Source organism: Rhinolophus sinicus, linkage group LG02, assembly GCF_036562045.2.
Source record: "Rhinolophus sinicus isolate RSC01 linkage group LG02, ASM3656204v1, whole genome shotgun sequence".
Lineage (NCBI taxonomy): Eukaryota > Metazoa > Chordata > Mammalia > Chiroptera > Rhinolophidae > Rhinolophus > Rhinolophus sinicus.
Genome location: NC_133752.1, coordinates 114,593,986 through 114,613,187, shown reverse-complemented (window position 1 = coordinate 114,613,187; position 19,202 = coordinate 114,593,986). Strand labels below are relative to the sequence as shown.

Below are 19,202 nucleotides of genomic sequence, written 5' to 3'. Positions count from 1 at the left end.
ATTTGCATGACCAGTGAAAGCCCTCCCTCCCTTATCAGGCCCATTTAAGTCGGTGTCCTTTGTGACTGTCAATATGGTTGCAGGCAGTTGGCGCCTTCCTTATGGCTTGTGTGGTTGTGCTCACACATCAATATACTGGAGTGTGTGCTATTTTATTATGTATTACTTTCCTTAATTTCTTGTTTTATAACGTTAGATAAGTTATATAGCAGCTACAACTTTCATTTCTGGATAATAAATGAGGTATTACTAAAAGGGTGTGTGACAAGGAAGAGAAACTATCCTGGTTGAATTATGGTTTCAGAGGAAGCAAGTATGCAGCGTCATGAGTTATGACGAGATGAGAAACCACATTGCCAGAACATACCGACACTGTAAGATGCTGCACATTATAGAATTATTATTTCAAGTCAAATCCACTCATCTGTGTGCCTACTGGCTGGCTTAGGACCAGCAGGAGTTATTATCTGAAATAACGAGAGATAACTGAAGAAAAAAAATGCAGCTTAAGTTGGGCTCCTTTCTCTAGAACACTGAATCTCACATTAGTGTGCACGAGAAGAAACTAGCATGTTTAACAAAAATAAAAGTCCTCGGCCCTTTCTCTAGAGACTGGGATTCCGTAGTTCAGGGACTCGGCCACCTGAATTAGCAACAGAAATTGCTCTCCTCTGACAGACACTTGTGTACATCGGTGCTTTTCACACCACAGTGCATACAAGTCTCTAGGGACCTATTTAAAATGCAGATCCTGGTTCCACAGGCCTGGGGCGGGGCCTGGTTTTCTGCATTCCCGACAAGCTCCCAGGTGCTGCTGCGGCTGGCCCCCACTTTTAATAGCACACTTTCATCCGTTTGGGGACCAAAGACTCCGGAGCACGCAGAAAAAGGAAGGTAGAGAACTCACCTCCTACGTCCGTGTTCCTTACTTACTCTGTCACAACAAGACGGGCATTACTGAATCTGAGCAGGGTTCTCACTGACATTCCCATCCTACAGATCAAGGGGCTGAATCACGGTGGAATGCAGTGACCAACCTTGGGTCACTAGGATGGTGCTGTGTTGGCCTTGCCTCAAATTATGGGAGTTTTTCCTCATACTATACTGAGGAATTTGCTGACATGAAACCAACTGTTCACCTGGATCTTGGCAACAATATTAACAACTTACACAGAAGTCCTAATTTCTAAGTACCGGCCATTACTGCAGAGAAGCTGGGGCACGTCCTCTGCATGGGAGAGAATCTTTCTACACTAGGTGTTGTCCTAACAGCGCATAGAGGCCTCAGGTAGTCCAGATCCAAGCAGAGGACCATGGAATTAATGCAAGTAGGCTGAGAATGCATGTCCATAGACCATGTCTTAGACGGATGTACTATTTCTTCTTTGTATGTAGATGTCATTAAGATACATTAAAAAAAATAAATTCATATTAGTTATGGAACATTGTATATTTTCTCAATTAACAGATAGTATAAAACAATGTATCTCTCTTGTGGTCATCACAATATTCTGACATTAAAAAGGGGTCCCTGTCTTCCGGAACATTAGCTACAAGTGGCTTGACAGAGGAAGTTCAAATGCTGCAGTATTTCAGAGGATCAATGATCTATATGTCACTATTAAACATACATATTTAAAGAAAATTATGCTCAAATTCTAAATGGCTGAATTTCTCATTTTATAAATTGAGAAGGAAAACACTGCTGCAGAATATAACCTCAGATGCTTTAATACAGAGATCTTATTTACTCTTTATAGGATACTCTGGTGAAAGTGGGCTGGTCGCTAGCCAGGTGACCCAAATGACACCCAAACCAGCAGCAGCTCAGGGTCCACTAAACATTAACAGTCTTGGCTGGCTTCACGTCTTCAATTTCGGAGGCCAGCCAGCGGTAAGTGCGATGACGCCGTAGCACCTCGATGGCCTTCAGCTCCAGGGGTACAGCCTGAATGCCAAGGTCTTCCAAGCCAGGCAGGTGAGGCAAGGTCATGTCTGTGATGTGAACCTTTGAATAAACAAAGAACCACAGAAAGTGCTGAAAACTGGCCGAGAACACCAAGTAAGCCCTTCACCACTCAAGCTGGCCTGAGTCCCATGAGTGAGACTACACTGCTTTCAAAGGATATATGTATGTGGCAGCATTTGATTCCTGGAACTCACTCGAAGTAGAGCACAGGAAAAGGGTTTTGGAAAAAAAAAGGCAGGTCTACAAAATATCAGCTCCAAGGTCCCCAGCACTACCCAGGAACACGGGACACTGGCTCTAAGTGAGTCGTCCTACAGATTTAAAGGGAAACAAACATAGAGTGGAGAAGCACAAGTCATCACATTTGTCAGCCGTGGCTTGGTAGGAGGGATGAAGAACAAAGTCGGGGCTACAGCAGAGCTACCCCATTCCTCAATTCCTGCCTCAGTTTTACTGTTGAATTAAGGGGATAATTAGCATTTGTCCTTGCTCATTAAAAGATAATCCATTAACCTGTGTGCCTCAGCTATACAAACCTACCCTGTTTTTAGGGAAGGAGAATGAACTGTAAGACTTCCACAGATCCCACGTCGAAAAGCACATGGAGATAATCGTTTGCACACAGAGCAGCGTCACTCCTTTAACCTCCCATCCTGCAAAGTCTGCAGTTTTATCACCAGAGTGCGGCAAAGCAGCCCCCAAATCAAATCTAAAACCCATTCAGCCTACTGTACCAACACTTTTCCAATTATAAATGTAAGAGGTCTCCCAACATTTAGAGATCGGGAAGAGGGTGAACCAGGAAGCAGACCGAAAGCAGGGTCTATAGGAGGAGGAAAAGCAAGGCAATGGCCATAAAGAGATTCAGGGTTGTAAAGCAGAGAGCACCTCATAGATGGAGGGAGATGAGGTCAGAGAACTGACTATTGGAATTGGCAGAATGGAGATCACAGGTGACCCTGAAAAGAGCAGTTTTAGGGGAGAAATGGAAATAAAAGCCAGAATGGAGTGAGTGTGGGGGCGGAGCCCCAGAAAGTAGTTTCCAGGCTCTCGGCCTCACATAGACAGGTGCTGGCTCAGGTAGTAAATGGCCAACTGTGATTGCATGGCCATCAGCTGTGGCTAGTTGGCCGTCAGCTGTAACCAGTGAGCCATTGGCCACTAATATAACTGCTGTGGCTACGAGGGAGAGAGGAGAAGAGGAGAAGAAAGATGGCGGTTTGAGGAAGAGAAAGAGAAGAAGGATGGGGCTAGCAAGGAGATGGCGGCTGGGCTGGCAAGCGTGGATGGTGGTTTGCGGACAGTGTGTATCCAGCCTCCAGTGAGAGTATAGTGCCGCCAGAGAGAATAAAGTGGTATGACTCCCCTACCTATGGCTCCTTGGGTGTTCCTTTTTGGCCTCACCATGTCCTGCGTTCTTGTATGGGGAGCGGGAGCAGAGACCCCGCAGGCCTCCCTGCACGACAAATGGCGCAGCGAGCAGGGTCCCCCGCACGACACATGGCGTAGTCGGCAGGATATGGTGCTGGCCAAAGCTCTCCGAAGTGCGGTGGAGCAGTTTCTGCGTGAGTCTGAGGAAGACCAGGAGGAGCAGCTGCCGGAGAGCTGGACCCCCGTGGAGGGGTGGGAGGACGTGGACGGTTCTCCCACCAGCACAGGAAAAGCCATGCAGCTGCTGCAGAGCTGGAGCCCCGTGGAGAGGTGGAAAGATGTGGACGGTTCCCCAACCAGCACAGGCCGGAGAAAACGAAGGTCATTGCAGCCATGTGGGCTGGGGAAGTTCCTGCTCAGGCAGCCCAGATGCAGGACTTATAGTCCCAGGAGGTAACGCTTGCTGAGTCCTCCGTGGGAGATGAGGGTGAGGTCAAGGTCATCCCTCACCCCCAGGACAGCCCTGGTGAATGACTATGGACTATGGGGAATTGCCTTCCATCCCTAATTTAATGGACCGCTTGACTGTTTGTTTGGGAACTGTTGTTAGTGGAACTGGGGGATATTTGCTTTTGTCTCTTGACTGGCCGCCATTGAGAATATGTAAGCACCTTGATTGTGAGTCGCTGTTGTTCCAGCAGGGTACCCCGAGAGGCACAGATAGAGTGGCAGTGCCCTGAGAGCCCTGGCTGAGTCCAGGAAGTCTGGCTGAGCCCTGAAGATACCCTGGCTGTGCCCAGGAAGTCGGGCTGTTCCCAGAGAGAGTAGTAGAGCCCTGAAGGTACCCTGGCTGTGCCCAGGAAGTCGGGCTGTTCCCAGAGAGAGTAGTAGAGCCCTGAAGGTACCCTGGCTGTGCCCAGGAAGTCGGGCTGTTCCCAGAGAGAGTGGCGGTGCCCTGAGAAGCCCTGGCTGTGTCCAGGAAGTGTGGCTGTTCCCAGAGAAAGTGGCAGTGCCCTGAGAAATCCTAGCTGTGCCCAGGGAAACTAGTGGTACCCTAAGAAGTCCAGGAAGTCTGGCTGTGCCCAGGAGTACTGGTGGTGCCCTGAGAAACCCTGGATGTGTCCGGGAAGACAGGTGGTACCCTAAGAAGTCCAGGAAGTCTGGCAGTGCCCAGGAGTACTGGTGGTGCCCTGAGAAACCCTAGCTGTGCCCGGGGAAACTAGTGGTACCCTAAGAAGTCCAGGAAGTCTGGCTGTGCCCAGGAGTACTGGTGGTGCCCTGAGAAACCCTGGCTGTGTCCGGGAAGACAGGTGGTACCCTAAGAAGTCCAGGAAGTCTGGCTGTGCCCAGGAGTACTGGTGGTGCCCTGAGAAACCCTGGCTGTGTCCGGGAAGACAGGTGGTACCCTAAGAAGTCCAGGAAGTCTGGCAGTGCCCAGGAGTACTGGTGGTGCCCTGAGAAACCCTGGCTGTGTCCGGGAAGACAGGTGGTACCCTAAGAAGTCCAGGAAGTCTGGCCGTGCCCAGAAGCACTGGTGGTGCCCTGAGAAACCCTGGCTGTGCCCAGAGAGCCTGGCTGTGTCCAGGATATTGCATTCACCCCCAGGCTCCTCGCACAGGTCCCCTCGCGGAAGACGCTTGTCGCGTAGATTGTGAGGCGAGAGCCTGTAGGGGTGGAGTGTGGGGGCGGAGCCCCAGAAAGTAGTTTCCAGGCTCTCGGCCTCACATAGACAGGTGCTGGCTCAGGTAGTAAATGGCCAACTGTGATTGCATGGCCATCAGCTGTGGCTAGTTGGCCGTCAGCTGTAACCAGTGAGCCATTGGCCACTAATATAACTGCTGTGGCTACGAGGGAGAGAGGAGAAGAGGAGAAGAAAGATGGCGGTTTGAGGAAGAGAAAGAGAAGAAGGATGGGGCTAGCAAGGAGATGGCGGCTGGGCTGGCAAGCGTGGATGGTGGTTTGCGGACAGTGTGTATCCAGCCTCCAGTGAGAGTATAGTGCCGCCAGAGAGAATAAAGTGGTATGACTCCCCTACCTATGGCTCCTTGGGTGTTCCTTTTTGGCCTCACCATGTCCTGCGTTCTTGTATGGGGAGCGGGAGCAGAGACCCCGCAGGCCTCCCTGCACGACAAATGGCGCAGCGAGCAGGGTCCCCCGCACGACAGTGAGTTAAAGAAAGAATGACATAAGAAACTGTCAAGAGCTCTTTTGAGGAGTTGTGATACAAAGGGACACAAACAGGGTGGGACCAGAGGACTTTGCCTTTAAAAAAAAGTGGAGCTCTGAAGGCACATTTGTCCACGATAAGAAATCTCTAACAGCTAAAGAAACATTGATAACGCCAGATAGAAGGTAATGGGGCTACCACACCCTGGGTAAGTTCACAAGGGGAGGGGCTGACCTGATGTAGATGAGAACAGACAAGCGCATGAAACTAACCAAGGAAGCAAGCAAACAAAAACGAAGTCTAACTTATCCGTCTCTACACTCTGGTTTCTCTTCAGACCGTACACATCTCTCGCCTTTCACTAACTCAACCGTCTCTGCAGCATCGGCCCGGCAGGGGTTCACCACACTCATACTCACCCGCTCCACTTTATCCCTCGTGGTCCAGGGCTCAAACGGACTTGTTTCAAAGAGTCGTGCTATCAATCTGGACAAAGGAAGAAACATGGCACATGTGGTAAGTGTCTCTATGCCCAATATGCAAGCTGGCCTATGAGAATCACAGGAAGAGAGGCTGCCGCAGAGGCGGGAATTCACTGAATTTGTTTTTAAAGGCAATAACCAACATCCTGGGACCGCAAAGTGTGGTTACCTTCCTTTCAAGCTAACCCAGCCTGACCACTGTTAACTACTGGCACTCCTTGACAACCCATCTTAAAAACTAAAATAAAGTAAAGCTACCGCCAGCAACAAAACAAACATAAAAGATCCAACATTCAATGAAGTCTGAAATTCAATCTAATTTAAGCTTCCGACATTCAAATACCCTCCTGGTAAGGATGCAGGGCAAGCCGAGTAGTGTGCAAGATACAAATTATAATCCTTAAAAGCAGGAGCCCCAAGGGAACCAAGACATCGAAAAGTAAGGAGAAGCCTAAGATCTACGATTCAAATCAGGAAGCCAATACAAAAACCAGGACAGGAGGGGCTACCACCGTGGCTGACGCCATCTTGACTCTAATAAAAACTGAGGGCTTTGCTTGTCTGTCATCGGTTCCGTCTGTAGTACCCTCGGGGCAGCGGGTGTTAAGCTAGCCTACAAGGTACCCTAGGAATTCCTTATGGTCCCCAAAGAGGACTGTGACAAGGGTTTAAGGGTATATGCTCTGAGTATCACTCATCACTACAGCCAGACCAGCTCTGCTTTTATCTGATTACCTAGTGGGCCTTTATGTAAAAAGTCATTGAACACAAGATTCCACAGCTTTTTAAAAACTTAAAAAATATCATTCCAACATGTGGCAGAAAAAAAATAAAAAAGGAGGGGCCAGCCCGGTGGCTCAGGCGGTTAGAGCTCCATGCTCCTAACTCTGAAGGCTGCCGGTTCAATTCCCACATGGGCCAGTGGGCTCTCAACCACAAGGTTGCTGGTTCAGTCCCACAAGGGATGATGGGCAGTACCCCCTGCAACTAAGATTGTACATGGCACCACGTGGCACCTTGAGCTGAGCTGCCTCCCGAATGGCTCAGTTGGTTGGAGCACGGGCTCTCAACCACAAGGTTGCCAGTTCAATTCCTCAAGTCCCACAAGGGATGGTGGGCAGTGCCCCCTGCAACTAAGATTAAACATAGCACCTTGAGCTGAGCTGCCGCTGAGCTCCCAGATGGCTCAGTTGGTTGGAGCACATCCTCTCAACCACAAGGTTGCCGGTTCGACTCCTGCAAGGGATGGTGGGCTGCACCCCCTACAACTAGTAACGGCGACTGGACCTGGAGCTGAGCTGCGCCCTCCACAACTAAGATTGAAAGGACAACAACTTGACTTGGACAAAAGGCCTGGAAGTACACACTGTTCCCCAATAAAGTCCTGTTCCCCTTCCCCAATTAAAAAAAAAAAAAGAAAGAAAAGAAAAAAGAAAAAGGAAGCTGAAGATTGGTCAGAATTTCTCCAGGAACACAGAAAGCCTCACATTCCAGACAAGCTGCTCCCATGGCAGGAAAAGCATGTGATTTGGGCTAACAGAGCTAAGTGAAAACACTCCTTACAAACCTTTAACTCTCTGTGCTCTGGTTCTACGCTAACAGGTCACCGGTGGTGTCTTTTTTTTAATGTCCACACTGGGCCCTGCCACGTGCACATGCCAACTCCATGAGAACCCTGTTTTATGCACAACCGAGAAAGTGGGTCCCAGCAATCCGGCTTTCACCCCCGTCCCCTGCAGTGAAGACAAACGACCTCACTACTAACTCCAGTGGACACTTTTCAGTCCTTTACCTTACTTGACTTTTCCGCAGCTTTTCATTCCACAAATATTAAGAGTGCCTACTGCGTGCCCAGTATTGCTCTAGGTCTTGGAGACACAGATGTGAACAACTAGCAATGCTCCCCTTCTTAAAACAGCCCCTTTCCTTTGGTGTCTAGGCTTCCAAACTTGCTTCATTTTTTCACTCAAACATTTGATTACTCATTTTCAGCCTCCCTGGTAAATTTCTTACTCTGCTGGTCCTTCAAATGGAGGGATTCCTTACTCTGACTTCAGCCTTCGTCTTTCACTCACACTATACCCTTTCCTACCTCCTTTAAAGTCACCATGAGTATAAATGAGGAGGCAGACAGCCTGAAAATAGAACACTCTCCGTAAACATCATCACCCTGCATTCTAATGGTCTGTTTTTATGATACCTGTTAGAGGGTTTACTGAAACATCTTGACTCCCTAGTGCACTGACACAGTAGGCATTCGAGAAATGTTTATTGAACGAATAAATGAACAAATGAATGAGGAGTGAACTGCCATGCTGGTTTACAAATTAATCTCTGGCAAACTGGACATGAAAGTATCCCTCATGAGACCACTAGCGTGTGACATAATTCTGAGACTGTCAACCTACACGGGGAGACGTGGACCAAGAAGCAGGAAAAGAAGGTAAGGCAACCACAGGCCACGTTGGAATCAACCTGGCTCCTTCCTCAGCCACATGACCAGACGAGTTACATAAAGAAGGGTCCCTTTGCCACTTCTAGGTGAGGGGTATAAAACAGAGGGAAACCTCATTGTTCCTTTGCCCAACCTGCCAAGCAAGATACTTCTCCAAATTAAAACTCACTAGTTTTGAACTGGAGAATTTGAAGAACTACAGATTTAACCTCTCAACACACAGTTTTCGCATCCACAACAATCTACATTTCCTTTCCTTAGATACCCTCTGCTTCCTTCCTAATGTCAAATCTCAGGAGCACATCCTAGAGACTCGGAGGCTTCACCAGCTGAGACATACTCTCTATCACCCAAGTGAGAGCATTACGAACAAATGTATTGAGTTAGCTCTATTGCAGGACGCACAGAAAGAAGCACTTCACTTACCTATAAGCAAAATGCGGCAAAGGGTACGGAAGGAAGGGTCTGTGAGCCACGGCAAAGACATACTGAACCAGGTCAAAGAGGAGGTATCGGCTGGGCCTGCAGAAGGAAGAGGCACCACCTGCAAATGAAGGATGCACTCCTACAAGGTTTTCTTTTACCTTAACAAAATAACACTCTTCTAATGAAAAAGGAACACATATGCACTGGAGTAAATACAGATGAGCACAAAGAAAAATCATCCTAATCTCACAAAAGATGAAGATAATATAATTAACACATACCCTTCTCATCCCCTTTCATAGACATTTTTGCTTTTATAAATGTAAGACTACACAGTTCATCCTATTCTGTGATGTCTTTTTCATATAACACTAAATCACAATCATCTCTCAACATCATCAGATATTCTAGTGTAGGTTTAATGGTTGCATACACTGCATTGCATGTGATCGTAACTATTTTACCAATTCCAAGTTTTTGGATATTTAAGCTACATAAATATTTTTCTTTTAAAAAATACTGCAATAATAAACAGTCTTGTAGCAAAAAACATGTTTCCCCCAAAATAAGACCTAACCGGAAAACAAGCCATAGCATGATTTTTCAGGATGACATCCCCTGAACATAAGCCCTAATGCGTCTTTTGGAGCAAAAATTAATATAAGACCCGGTCTTATTTTCGGGGAAACATGATATTTGTACTTATCCATAATTATGTATTTAAAACACATTCTATAAGTAGAACTGGCTCAAAGTATATTTTGCAATTTTAAGGCTTTTATTGAACCTTATTCCCTTTTATTGAACCTTGCTTTCCAAAATGCTAGTAGCCCCCTCACCAAAAATGAGTTTAGTCATACAAAATAAACAAACAAAATTTTGCCAATCTGCCAGGTAATAAGGTACCTCAATGTTTTACTGAGCATTACTTTAATACTAAAGATTAATCTTTTTCTTCATACATTTTTGGTCATTTGCGCTTCTTTCTTTCCTCGCTTTCCTCCTGGAATCCCTGTCTGTGAGAATGATTTGTAAGTGTTCTTTATATTTTAATGATATGTTGGAAACATCTTTTATTGTTTGTATTTCACCTTTTAATGTTTAGGTGTTTTGTGGCATACAAAAGTTTAAACATTTCACTTAATCAAAACCACTAATTTCTTTTACTTTATGGTTTGGTTTTATATTTAGAAAATCCCTCTACAGTCACCAATGACAAAACTTTCCACATATTTTTACTAATGCTTTTAAGCTGCTTTTTTTAATCCATAAGTTCCTGCTACAATATATCTTTGTATTGTTTTAAGATAAGGATGTAACACTGTTTACTGAATAATCTACCTTTTCCCCCTATTTTGAAATGTCACCCTTAATCATATACTATATTCTTACATATATATTTGAGACTGTTTCTGGACTTTCCATTCTATGCCATTGATCTGAATAATTTTGTACCTGAATAGCCTAGCTTTAATAATTATTACTGCTTATAATACATTTTAATATCTCTTCACCCACTTTCCTAATCCCTTTTGCCTCAGAAAGCCTGTAATAGCTGAGAACTAAACGAAAATAATTTAGTGAGAACCTCATCATGCTAACATTTTTGCAAAAAAAAATAGAAAGAAAGAAAGAAAGAAAGATGAAAATATCAGCTAGGGGAAATATCAGACAAAGCCCTCAAATAGCTTCCTTCAAGTTTCAGAAGGATGTGTAAAGGTCACTGCAGGGCATGTAATACATGCTCTGCCAAAGGACAACCTGCAATCTGTATGGTGACAAGTAATACTAGTAGCACGGGTAATCTCTGTAATTATATGTAGTACACTTGCTCTTCAGCTGTTCTAAAGCACTTTGTTTCATTAAGTGTGACTCAAAGACTGGTTTTAGGGCCCCTGCTCACCGAAGCCTGTGTCCTTCCCTGCTTAGATTTCATGGTCATTCCTTTGCAAGTATCCTCAGCAAAACCTCATCCCCCAGCTTTCTCTCCGCTATCCTAGCACAAAACCCCTTCTGTGGTTAATCCAAGTATCTACCTGAACCCCTAGCATGACAAAGTTGTAGAGAAAGTACAATTGGGCTAATTGGCTTCACCTTTTATTTCTGATCACTACCTTCAAATGGAGAATTCAGTCTTGCCTTGCAATCCTACTGTTCTCCCCGAGGAGGGCTCTTTTCCTGTTCTCTCAGAGAGTATTTCCTATCTTCTTCTTTGTCCTCGGATTTTCCATATACCTCTCTGATCCACCCTACCCTGCCTTTTAGCTGATGATCTCCTTACTTGTCTTTTTATCGTTTTCTTAAGGGCGTCTTTTGAAGCATAGAAGTCTTTACTTTTGATGAAGCCTAATTAATCCATTTTTTTTCTTTTATGGAGTATGTTTTTGTCATAGCTGAAAAATCTTTGCCTAACCCAAGGTCTAGAAGGTTTTTTATTTTTCTTTCAAAAGTTTTAGAGTTCTAACACTTACATTTAGGCCTCTGATTTATTTTGGGCTGATTATTTTTTTTCATGTATTGTATAAAGTAAGAATCAACGTTCATCTTTTTACACGTGGATATTCCAGTAGCATTTGTTGAAAAGACTGTATTTTCCCCTTTGAAGTGTTACGGCACCTTTGTCAAAAACCAACTGTCCATAAACATAAAGGTTTATTTCTGGATTATCAAGTCTCTTTCACTGATCTACATGTGTATTCTAGGACAGTACCACATTTGATCACTGTAGCTTTAGAGTAAGTTTTGAAGCTCTAAAGCTTAATTGCTACAACTTTATTCTTCTTTGTCAAAATGGTTTCAGTTATTGTGGGTCTTTTGCATATCTCTATAAGTTAAGAACCAATTTGTCAATTTCTGCAAAAAACCCTATTTATTGGATTAAGTTGAATAGATAGATCAATTTGTGGAAATTTGCCATTTTAACAATATTGACTCCATGAATGTGAGATGTCTTTACACTTATTTTGATCTTCCTTAATGTCCTTTGGCAATGTTTTATAATTTTCAGCGTACAGGTCTTGTACTCCTCTTGTTAAATTTATACCAAGTAATTTATTCTTTTTCAGCTTTGAATAAAATTATTTTCTTAAATTTATTTTCAGATTGTTCATTTGCTAACCTATAGAAATTGAGTTATACATGTTGGTCTTATACCTTGTGACCTTGCTGAACTTGTTTATTACTAGTTTTCATTTTGTGTGTGCATGAGTGTGTAAGAGTGTGTGTGTGTGCGTGAGTGTAAGTGTGACTGTGTGTGTGTGCGTGCGTGTCCAAGTGTGTGTGTGTGTGCATGAGTGTGTGAGAGTGTATGTGTGTGCTTGTGTGTGTGTATCAATAGGTATTTAATGAATGAGTGATAAACAGAATGGACCAACACCATATAATTAAACAACTACGAAAAAACTAGAAGGAAAATTAAGGTCTTATGCCTCTGCCTTAGCCTCCAAGTGTTGGGGAAACAAGCAAAGTTTTCCCCTGGAGCTGAAGAGACAAAAAGAGAAGTGTAGATGCATTTTTATAATTTCACTGGGAAAAATGCCTACACTGCCATGTCTGGCATTACTTGTCCCATCACCGTGCCAAACAAGTATGAGTCAGAGGAGCCTAGCAAAGAGACTGGAGTGGCTGGGCAAAATGAAAGAAGAAAATGGCTAACTCATCCCAGAGCCATTCCCATGGAGTACTAAGCAAACAACGTTCGTAAAGCCATTTCTGTTCATTTATTCCTTGGAATCCTGGTCTAACAACCTCTTGACTAAAGTCTGATGTCTTCTGAGTCTAGTGTTTTATGGAACTTGTGCTAAACACATTTTTTGGTGAATAAAATAGATTGCATGCTAATGTACCGAACTGGGAACTCAAAGAGAGACATACATCTTGTAGCAGCTAGTTGACATGGAAACACAATACAGTTATTTGCACCAAAAAATTGTTTGTTTGTTTGTTTTTTTACTAAACTAAATTTATAATAGTGAAATATAACAATGTATGGATTCATAATCCTGGAAATAAATTCTGTCCATCTGGCTTAGAGATAAAAATGTCTTTTCTCTAGAAGCAAATTATTTCCAGGAATTAGGCTATCCCTTAATTGTTGAATCAGATCCCCTCATCAGGTTTCACTTGTTTCCTTCATAGAATGACAGGGTTCTGGGCCAATTATTAGGCAGATTTGGTACTTCCGAATTTGGTAGGCTGAGTCTTAGTTCTTTAGTTTTAGTTACTTCAGTCAAAAGATCTTAAACCTAGATGCAACATAATATGACAATTTCAGGTAAGACACAGAGCTGAACTGTGTCCCATTTTTCTGGAAAGCATATTTCAATGAAGAGAGCATAAGACAAAAGATCAGTCTTGCATAACATAAGTAACTGTACTCTAAACTAGTCGTTTCCAAACTTTTGGGGCATTAAGATACTCTACCAAAATTAATTTGATTTTGCAACACTACTCACTCCCTAAAACTGTTTTGTGTTTTAGAATTTATAATAATATTCTTTTACATATTAAAAACATCACTGAAGTAGTACAAAATTATCGTTGGGGTCACTGGACTAAGTATACGTAATAGTCTAGGGTGGAGGCTCTCAGACTTTGGTGACAGAAAAACCATTTATTAGAGCAGATTCCTAGGTTCCCTCAAATTCTGATTTAAGATAAGCATTCAGTAGATTCTGATAATGGTGGTGGCCTTTGGACAGCTCTTTGAGACACACTGGCCTAAGGGCTAAGGGAGTACGGTTTCTGGAATGAATACAGTGGAAGAAAGACACCATAAAAATGCAATGAATAAATCTGTTAGTGATACGTTTAGAAATCACTATTATTGTAAAGCATCATGATTCCTTCATTTTAACAGGTAGCACAATTTTAAAGTCAAACTCTAGCCACCTACCCAACAAAGGCAAAAGTTTTCCCTGTGGCATCTGGCTCCTTAATTGCATTAACAATTCCTTTGGATACATCCACAACCTACAAGAAATTATAACACATGTTTAAGTAATTGTTGAGAGAGACAGAAACAAAGTCAGAGAAAGAAAGAAAGAAAGGGAAGGAGGGACAGAAGAAGGGAGGGAAGAAGGGAGGAAAGGAGGAAAAGATGGAAGGAGAGAGAGAAGAAAGGAAACCACACACACACACCATGATAAAACTGAAGGAACGGCATTGTCTGTTTTCAGAAAGCTTCGTAAAGAACCCACTTCTCAAGAGCTCAAAGAATCTCCACATTAGAAGGTTCACCTAAATACTTCCTCTAGTCAGGACGCACATCTGTTCAGACGGCTGTCAGGGCCTTTCTGATTCGCCTTTGCCCATCGCATCCCTCACCACTCCGAACTCTGTCACTATGCTATCACAACTATTAATATTAGGCTGAACCACATGGAGTTGCCGATATTCTACCACGTTGACTTTCAAAAATAATAATTTTATATGGTTGCAGACCCGATGGTTTTAAACTGGGGGTAATTTTGGCCCCCAGGGGACATTTGGCAAATGCCTCCAGACAGTTTTAATTGTCACAACTGGGGGGGTGCCACTGCCATCTAGTGGAAGAGGCCAAGAACAAAGCTAACCATTCTCCAAAAGCCCCCACAACAAGAATTATCTGGCCCAAAGTGTCAACAGTGCCACAGCTGAGAAACCCTAGTTCAACATAATATGGAATCCAACATGTTCTCTCACCTCTGGGCCCCTGTGCACACTGTTCCCTCTGCATGGACTACGTTTCCTAACCCCCTTCATCAGTTACTGTCAGTCATTTCTAAGCTGTCACCTTAGATGTCATCTCCTCTGAGAGGCCCTCCCTGACCCTCCTATATAGATTAGGTGTCCCTCCGATATAATTACCTAAACTCCTCTCCCCTTCAACTGCACTTATCACATTGCATGATAATTGCTTTGCTGACCTGCCTCTGAGTGAGACCAACTTGAGAACAGCAATTTGTGTCTGTCTAGTTAATCTTTCTATATCCCCAGTGACATGTAGTGTGCCTAGCACATTAAGGGTTCCACACATCACATTTTTCTTAAATGAATGAACAAGTAAAGACCCAGAGAACACGTGTACTTCTTAGTAAACTGAGAGGCAATCAGCTGAAGCAAACAAAGAAGAAAATGACAAAATTACAGTATTAGGATAAAAATTAGAACACTGATCATCTCAATCTGAATTCAGCTAACGCCCCTTCATCCAGGGTACTTACATATACTGGTTGTTTCACTGTCTTCTTGCCCAAGGAAACAAGAGGTACACCACCAAACCAGCGCATATCTGGCAGAAGAAAGAGAACTCTTCTTAGAAGGCCTGTGCTGCTATAAGACCCACCACCCTCCAGGTACTCCGGGTTAGCAGAATCTTTTGCGTAACAGAAATAATGAATTCAATGTAACGGACTCTCAGGAAGCTAATGAGCAGCCCTTGTTTTAAGACAACAAACATGGAAAGTAAAAAGGCCAAATATTTAAGGACGCACAGAGAAAGGCAAAGAGGTCAGATGGCTCGGCTACTTACCTTCTACTCTATAAGGCTAAATGTAAGGCCACTCCCAAGGCTGCAGTCTAATTGTACCTCATGTTTTTATTTTTCAGTTACAGTTCACATTCAATATTATTTCATAAAAGTTTCATGTGTACAGCATAGTGGTTAGACATTTACACAATTTACGAAGTGATCCCCCCGACTAGTCTAGTACCCACTTGGCATTGTACATAGTTATTACAAGGTTATTGACCATATTCCCTATGTTGTATTTTACATCCCTATGACTATTTTGTAACTACAATTTGTACTTCTTAATCCCTTTACCTTTTTCACCCAGCCTCCCAACACCACTCCCATCAGTTTGTTCTCTGTATCTATAAGTCTGTTTCTGTTTTGTTTAGTTTGTTCTTTAGATTCCACATATAAGTGAGATCATATGGTATTTGTCTTTCTCTGACTTATTTCACTTAGCATAATATCCTTTAGGTCCATCCATGCTGTCGCAAAGGGTAAGATTTCATTTTTTTTATGGCTGAGAAATACGCCATTGTATAAATGTACCACATCTTCTTTATCCAGTCATCGATCGATGGGCACCTAGGTTGCTTCCATATCATGGCTATTATAAATAGTGCAGCAGTGAACATAGGGGTAATTGCACCCCATTTTAAGGAGGAACATAGGAATCAACAGATCAGCGATAAAACATAGGTAACCCAGAAAAAGATGCTGGTAAAATGGGCATTTAGTATATGATAAATGCAGTATGACAAATATGTGGAAAATGGAAATATTATTTAAAATATGGTACTGAGACAACTGTTCTACTACTTGGGAAAAACAGAAAAATGGCTCAGATCTCACCATAAACTAAAACAAATCAAATCGCAAGTGGATTAAATGCAAAGGTAAAAAAACTTTTCAAAAAAATTTGTTCTAAAGTAGAAACTGTAAGAGCATCAAAAAGAATAAAATACTTAAGAATAAACTTAACCAAGTTGGCTAAAGATCTGCACACTGAAAACTATAAAACATTGCTAAAAGAAATTTTAAAAGACACAAATAAATGGAAAGACATCCTGTGTTCATAAACTGGAAGATGATACTGTTAAAATGTCAATGTCACCCAAAGCAATCTACAGATTTAATGCAATCCCTATCAAAACTCCATCCTAAAATTCATAAGGAATCTTAAAGAACCCTGAATAGCCAAAACAATCTTGAAAAAGAAAAACAAAGTTGGAGGTTTTGCACTTCCTGATTTCAAAACTTATTATAAAGCTACAGTAATCAAAACAGTGTACAGTGATTGAAACAGTGGTATAAAGACAGACATACAGATTAATGGAATAGAATAGAGAAAAATAATCCTTGCATATACGGCCAAATAATTTTTGACAAGGTGTCAAGACCAATTAATGGGGAAATGACAGTCTTTTCAACAAATAGTGCTGGGAAAACTAGATATTCACATATAAAAGAATGAAGTTGGACCCTTAGCTTACATCATATACAAATATTAACTCAAAATGGATCAAAGACCTAAACATAAGAGCTAAAACTATAAAATCCTTACAAAGAAACATAAGGGAAAAGTCTCATTACATTGGACTTAGCAATGATTTCTGAGATATGACAACAAAAGCACAGGCAACCAGAGTAAAACTAGGTAAATTGGACTACAAAATTAAAAGCTCTGTGCATCAAAGGACGCAATTAACGGAGTGAAAAGACAACCTATGTAACGAAAGAAAGTATCTGCAAATCCTGTATCTAATAGGGGGTTACTATCCAGAATATAGAGAGAGCTCCTACAATTCAACAATCATAAAAAACCCAATTAAAAAATAACTAAAGGACATGAATAGGCATTTTGGCAAATAAGACATACAAATGGCTAGCAAGCTCATGAAAAGACACTCAACATCACTAATCAACAGGGAAATGCAAATCAAAACCATGACAGATTACCTCACATTACTATAAAAGAAAATAACAAGTGCTGACGAGGACGTAGAAGTAAATGGAAACCTGTACACTTAATAGAAATGTGACCTGGTATAGACACTAGGGAAAACAGTATGGTAGGTCCTCAAAAAAATTAAAAGTAGAACTGTAATATAATCCAGCAACCCCACTCTGGACATAATACTCCAAAGAACTGAAAGCAGGATCTCAAAGAGAGATTTGCACACCCACGTTCATAAAAGCATTATTCACAACAGCCAAAAGGTGGAAGGAACCCAAGTGTCCACTGACAGATGAAGATAAACAAAGTGAAGTGTACACATACAGAGGATTATTATTCAGCCTTAAAAAGGAAGGAAATCCGGTCACATGCTACAACATGGATGAACTTTGAGGATATTATGCTCAGTGAACTAAGGCAGTCACAAAACAACAAATACTGTGTGATTCCACTTATATGAGGTAGCTAGAGTAGTCAAATTCAGAGACGAAAAGTAAAATGGTGATTGCCAGGGAGTGGAGGGAGAGGGAGTGGAAAGTTGCTTAATGCACATAGTTCCAGTTTGGCAAGATGAACAGAGTTCTGGAGCCTGGTCGCATTACGATGTGAATATACATAATAGTACTGAACTGCACTTAGAAACGGTTCAGATGGTGTCTCAGTCTGCCATAACAAACTGACTGAAAGGCTAATTTAAACCAGAGAAATTAATTTTCTCACAGATCTGGAGACTGGCAAGTCCAAGATCAAGGTGTCAGCTGTTTTGGTTCCTGGTGAGAGCTCTTCCTAGCTTGCAGGCAGCCAACTACGTTCTCACAGGGCCTTCCCTCAGTACTTCCGCACAGGGAAAGTGAGAGATCTCGTCCTCTTCTTATAAGGCCACCAATTCCACTGGGTTAGGGTCCCACCCTATGAGCTCACTTAACTTTAATTACCCCCTAAAAGCCCTGTCTCCAAACTCAGTCATATTAGGGGTTAGGCCTTCAAGGAATGAATTTGTGGGGGGACACAATTCAGTCCATACACAGATGATAAATTTGATATTATGTATTATATTTTCAGCACAGTTTTTAAAAATGAAATAGAGAATGTGAAAGGATACAAGCAATGGGGGGGAAAACACATGATAAAAACATGTAACTTGGATACATGAACTGTGGTACATCCATACAATGGAATATTATCCAGTACTAAAAAGAAATGGAAGAAATTTAAGTGCCATGGCTCAGTTAAAGAAGGCAATCTAAAAAGGCTACAAAGTGTATGATTCCTACTATATGATATTCTGGAAAACGCAAAACTGTGGAGACAGTAGAAAGATCCATGTTTGCCAGGTATTAGGGTGGGGATGGGAGGCAGGTGGGCAAACAGGGAGGGATGACTGGGTGGAGTACAGGGGAATTTAGGAGAGTGAAACTATTCTGTATGCTATTCTAATGGTAAGCATACATCATAACATATTAGTCAAAATACACAGAATGAACAATGAATCCTAATGTAAACTCTGAACTTGAGTTAAAAATGTATCAACTTCGGCTCATCAATTATAACAAATGAACACTAATGCAAGATGGTAATAACAAAGGAAACTTGTGGGAGGAGGATGAGGGTTAAAGGACATTAATTTTTCTATAAACCTAAAACTGCTCTAAAAAATACCACTCTTGAGGTAGACATTATTACCTCCATTTCAACAGATGAGGAAGCTGCCGATCAGAGACTTGCTAAAGTCACAGAGCTAGTTAGTCCCAGGGCCAAAACTTGAACTCAGGTCTCTGACTTGCAAGGACATGCTCTTTCCATGAATCTACATTGCTTCTTTTGATATACGGTAATGAAGATCCTGAGAAGGACCAGATTGACTAGGCAAATATAACGACCT

General features: G+C 42.4%; 1 protein-coding gene across 2 annotated transcripts in view; it reads right to left on the bottom strand.

Moving 5' to 3' along the window:
* Window positions 1-1,706: 1,706 nt before the first annotated feature.
* The window catches only part of NDUFA9 (NADH:ubiquinone oxidoreductase subunit A9), a 33,971-nt gene continuing 16,475 nt past the window's right edge, over window positions 1,707-19,202 (bottom strand). For both annotated transcript variants that reach the window (XM_074325259.1, XM_074325260.1), the window contains exons 7-11: window positions 15,074-15,141; window positions 13,765-13,841; window positions 8,871-8,966; window positions 5,927-5,993; window positions 1,707-2,008 (exon numbers count right to left, since the gene is read on the bottom strand). In XM_074325259.1, coding sequence (XP_074181360.1) covers window positions 1,838-2,008; window positions 5,927-5,993; window positions 8,871-8,966; window positions 13,765-13,841; window positions 15,074-15,141 — 479 coding nt within the window. In that variant the 3' untranslated portion in view covers window positions 1,707-1,837. The remainder of the gene's footprint in view (window positions 2,009-5,926; window positions 5,994-8,870; window positions 8,967-13,764; window positions 13,842-15,073; window positions 15,142-19,202) is intronic.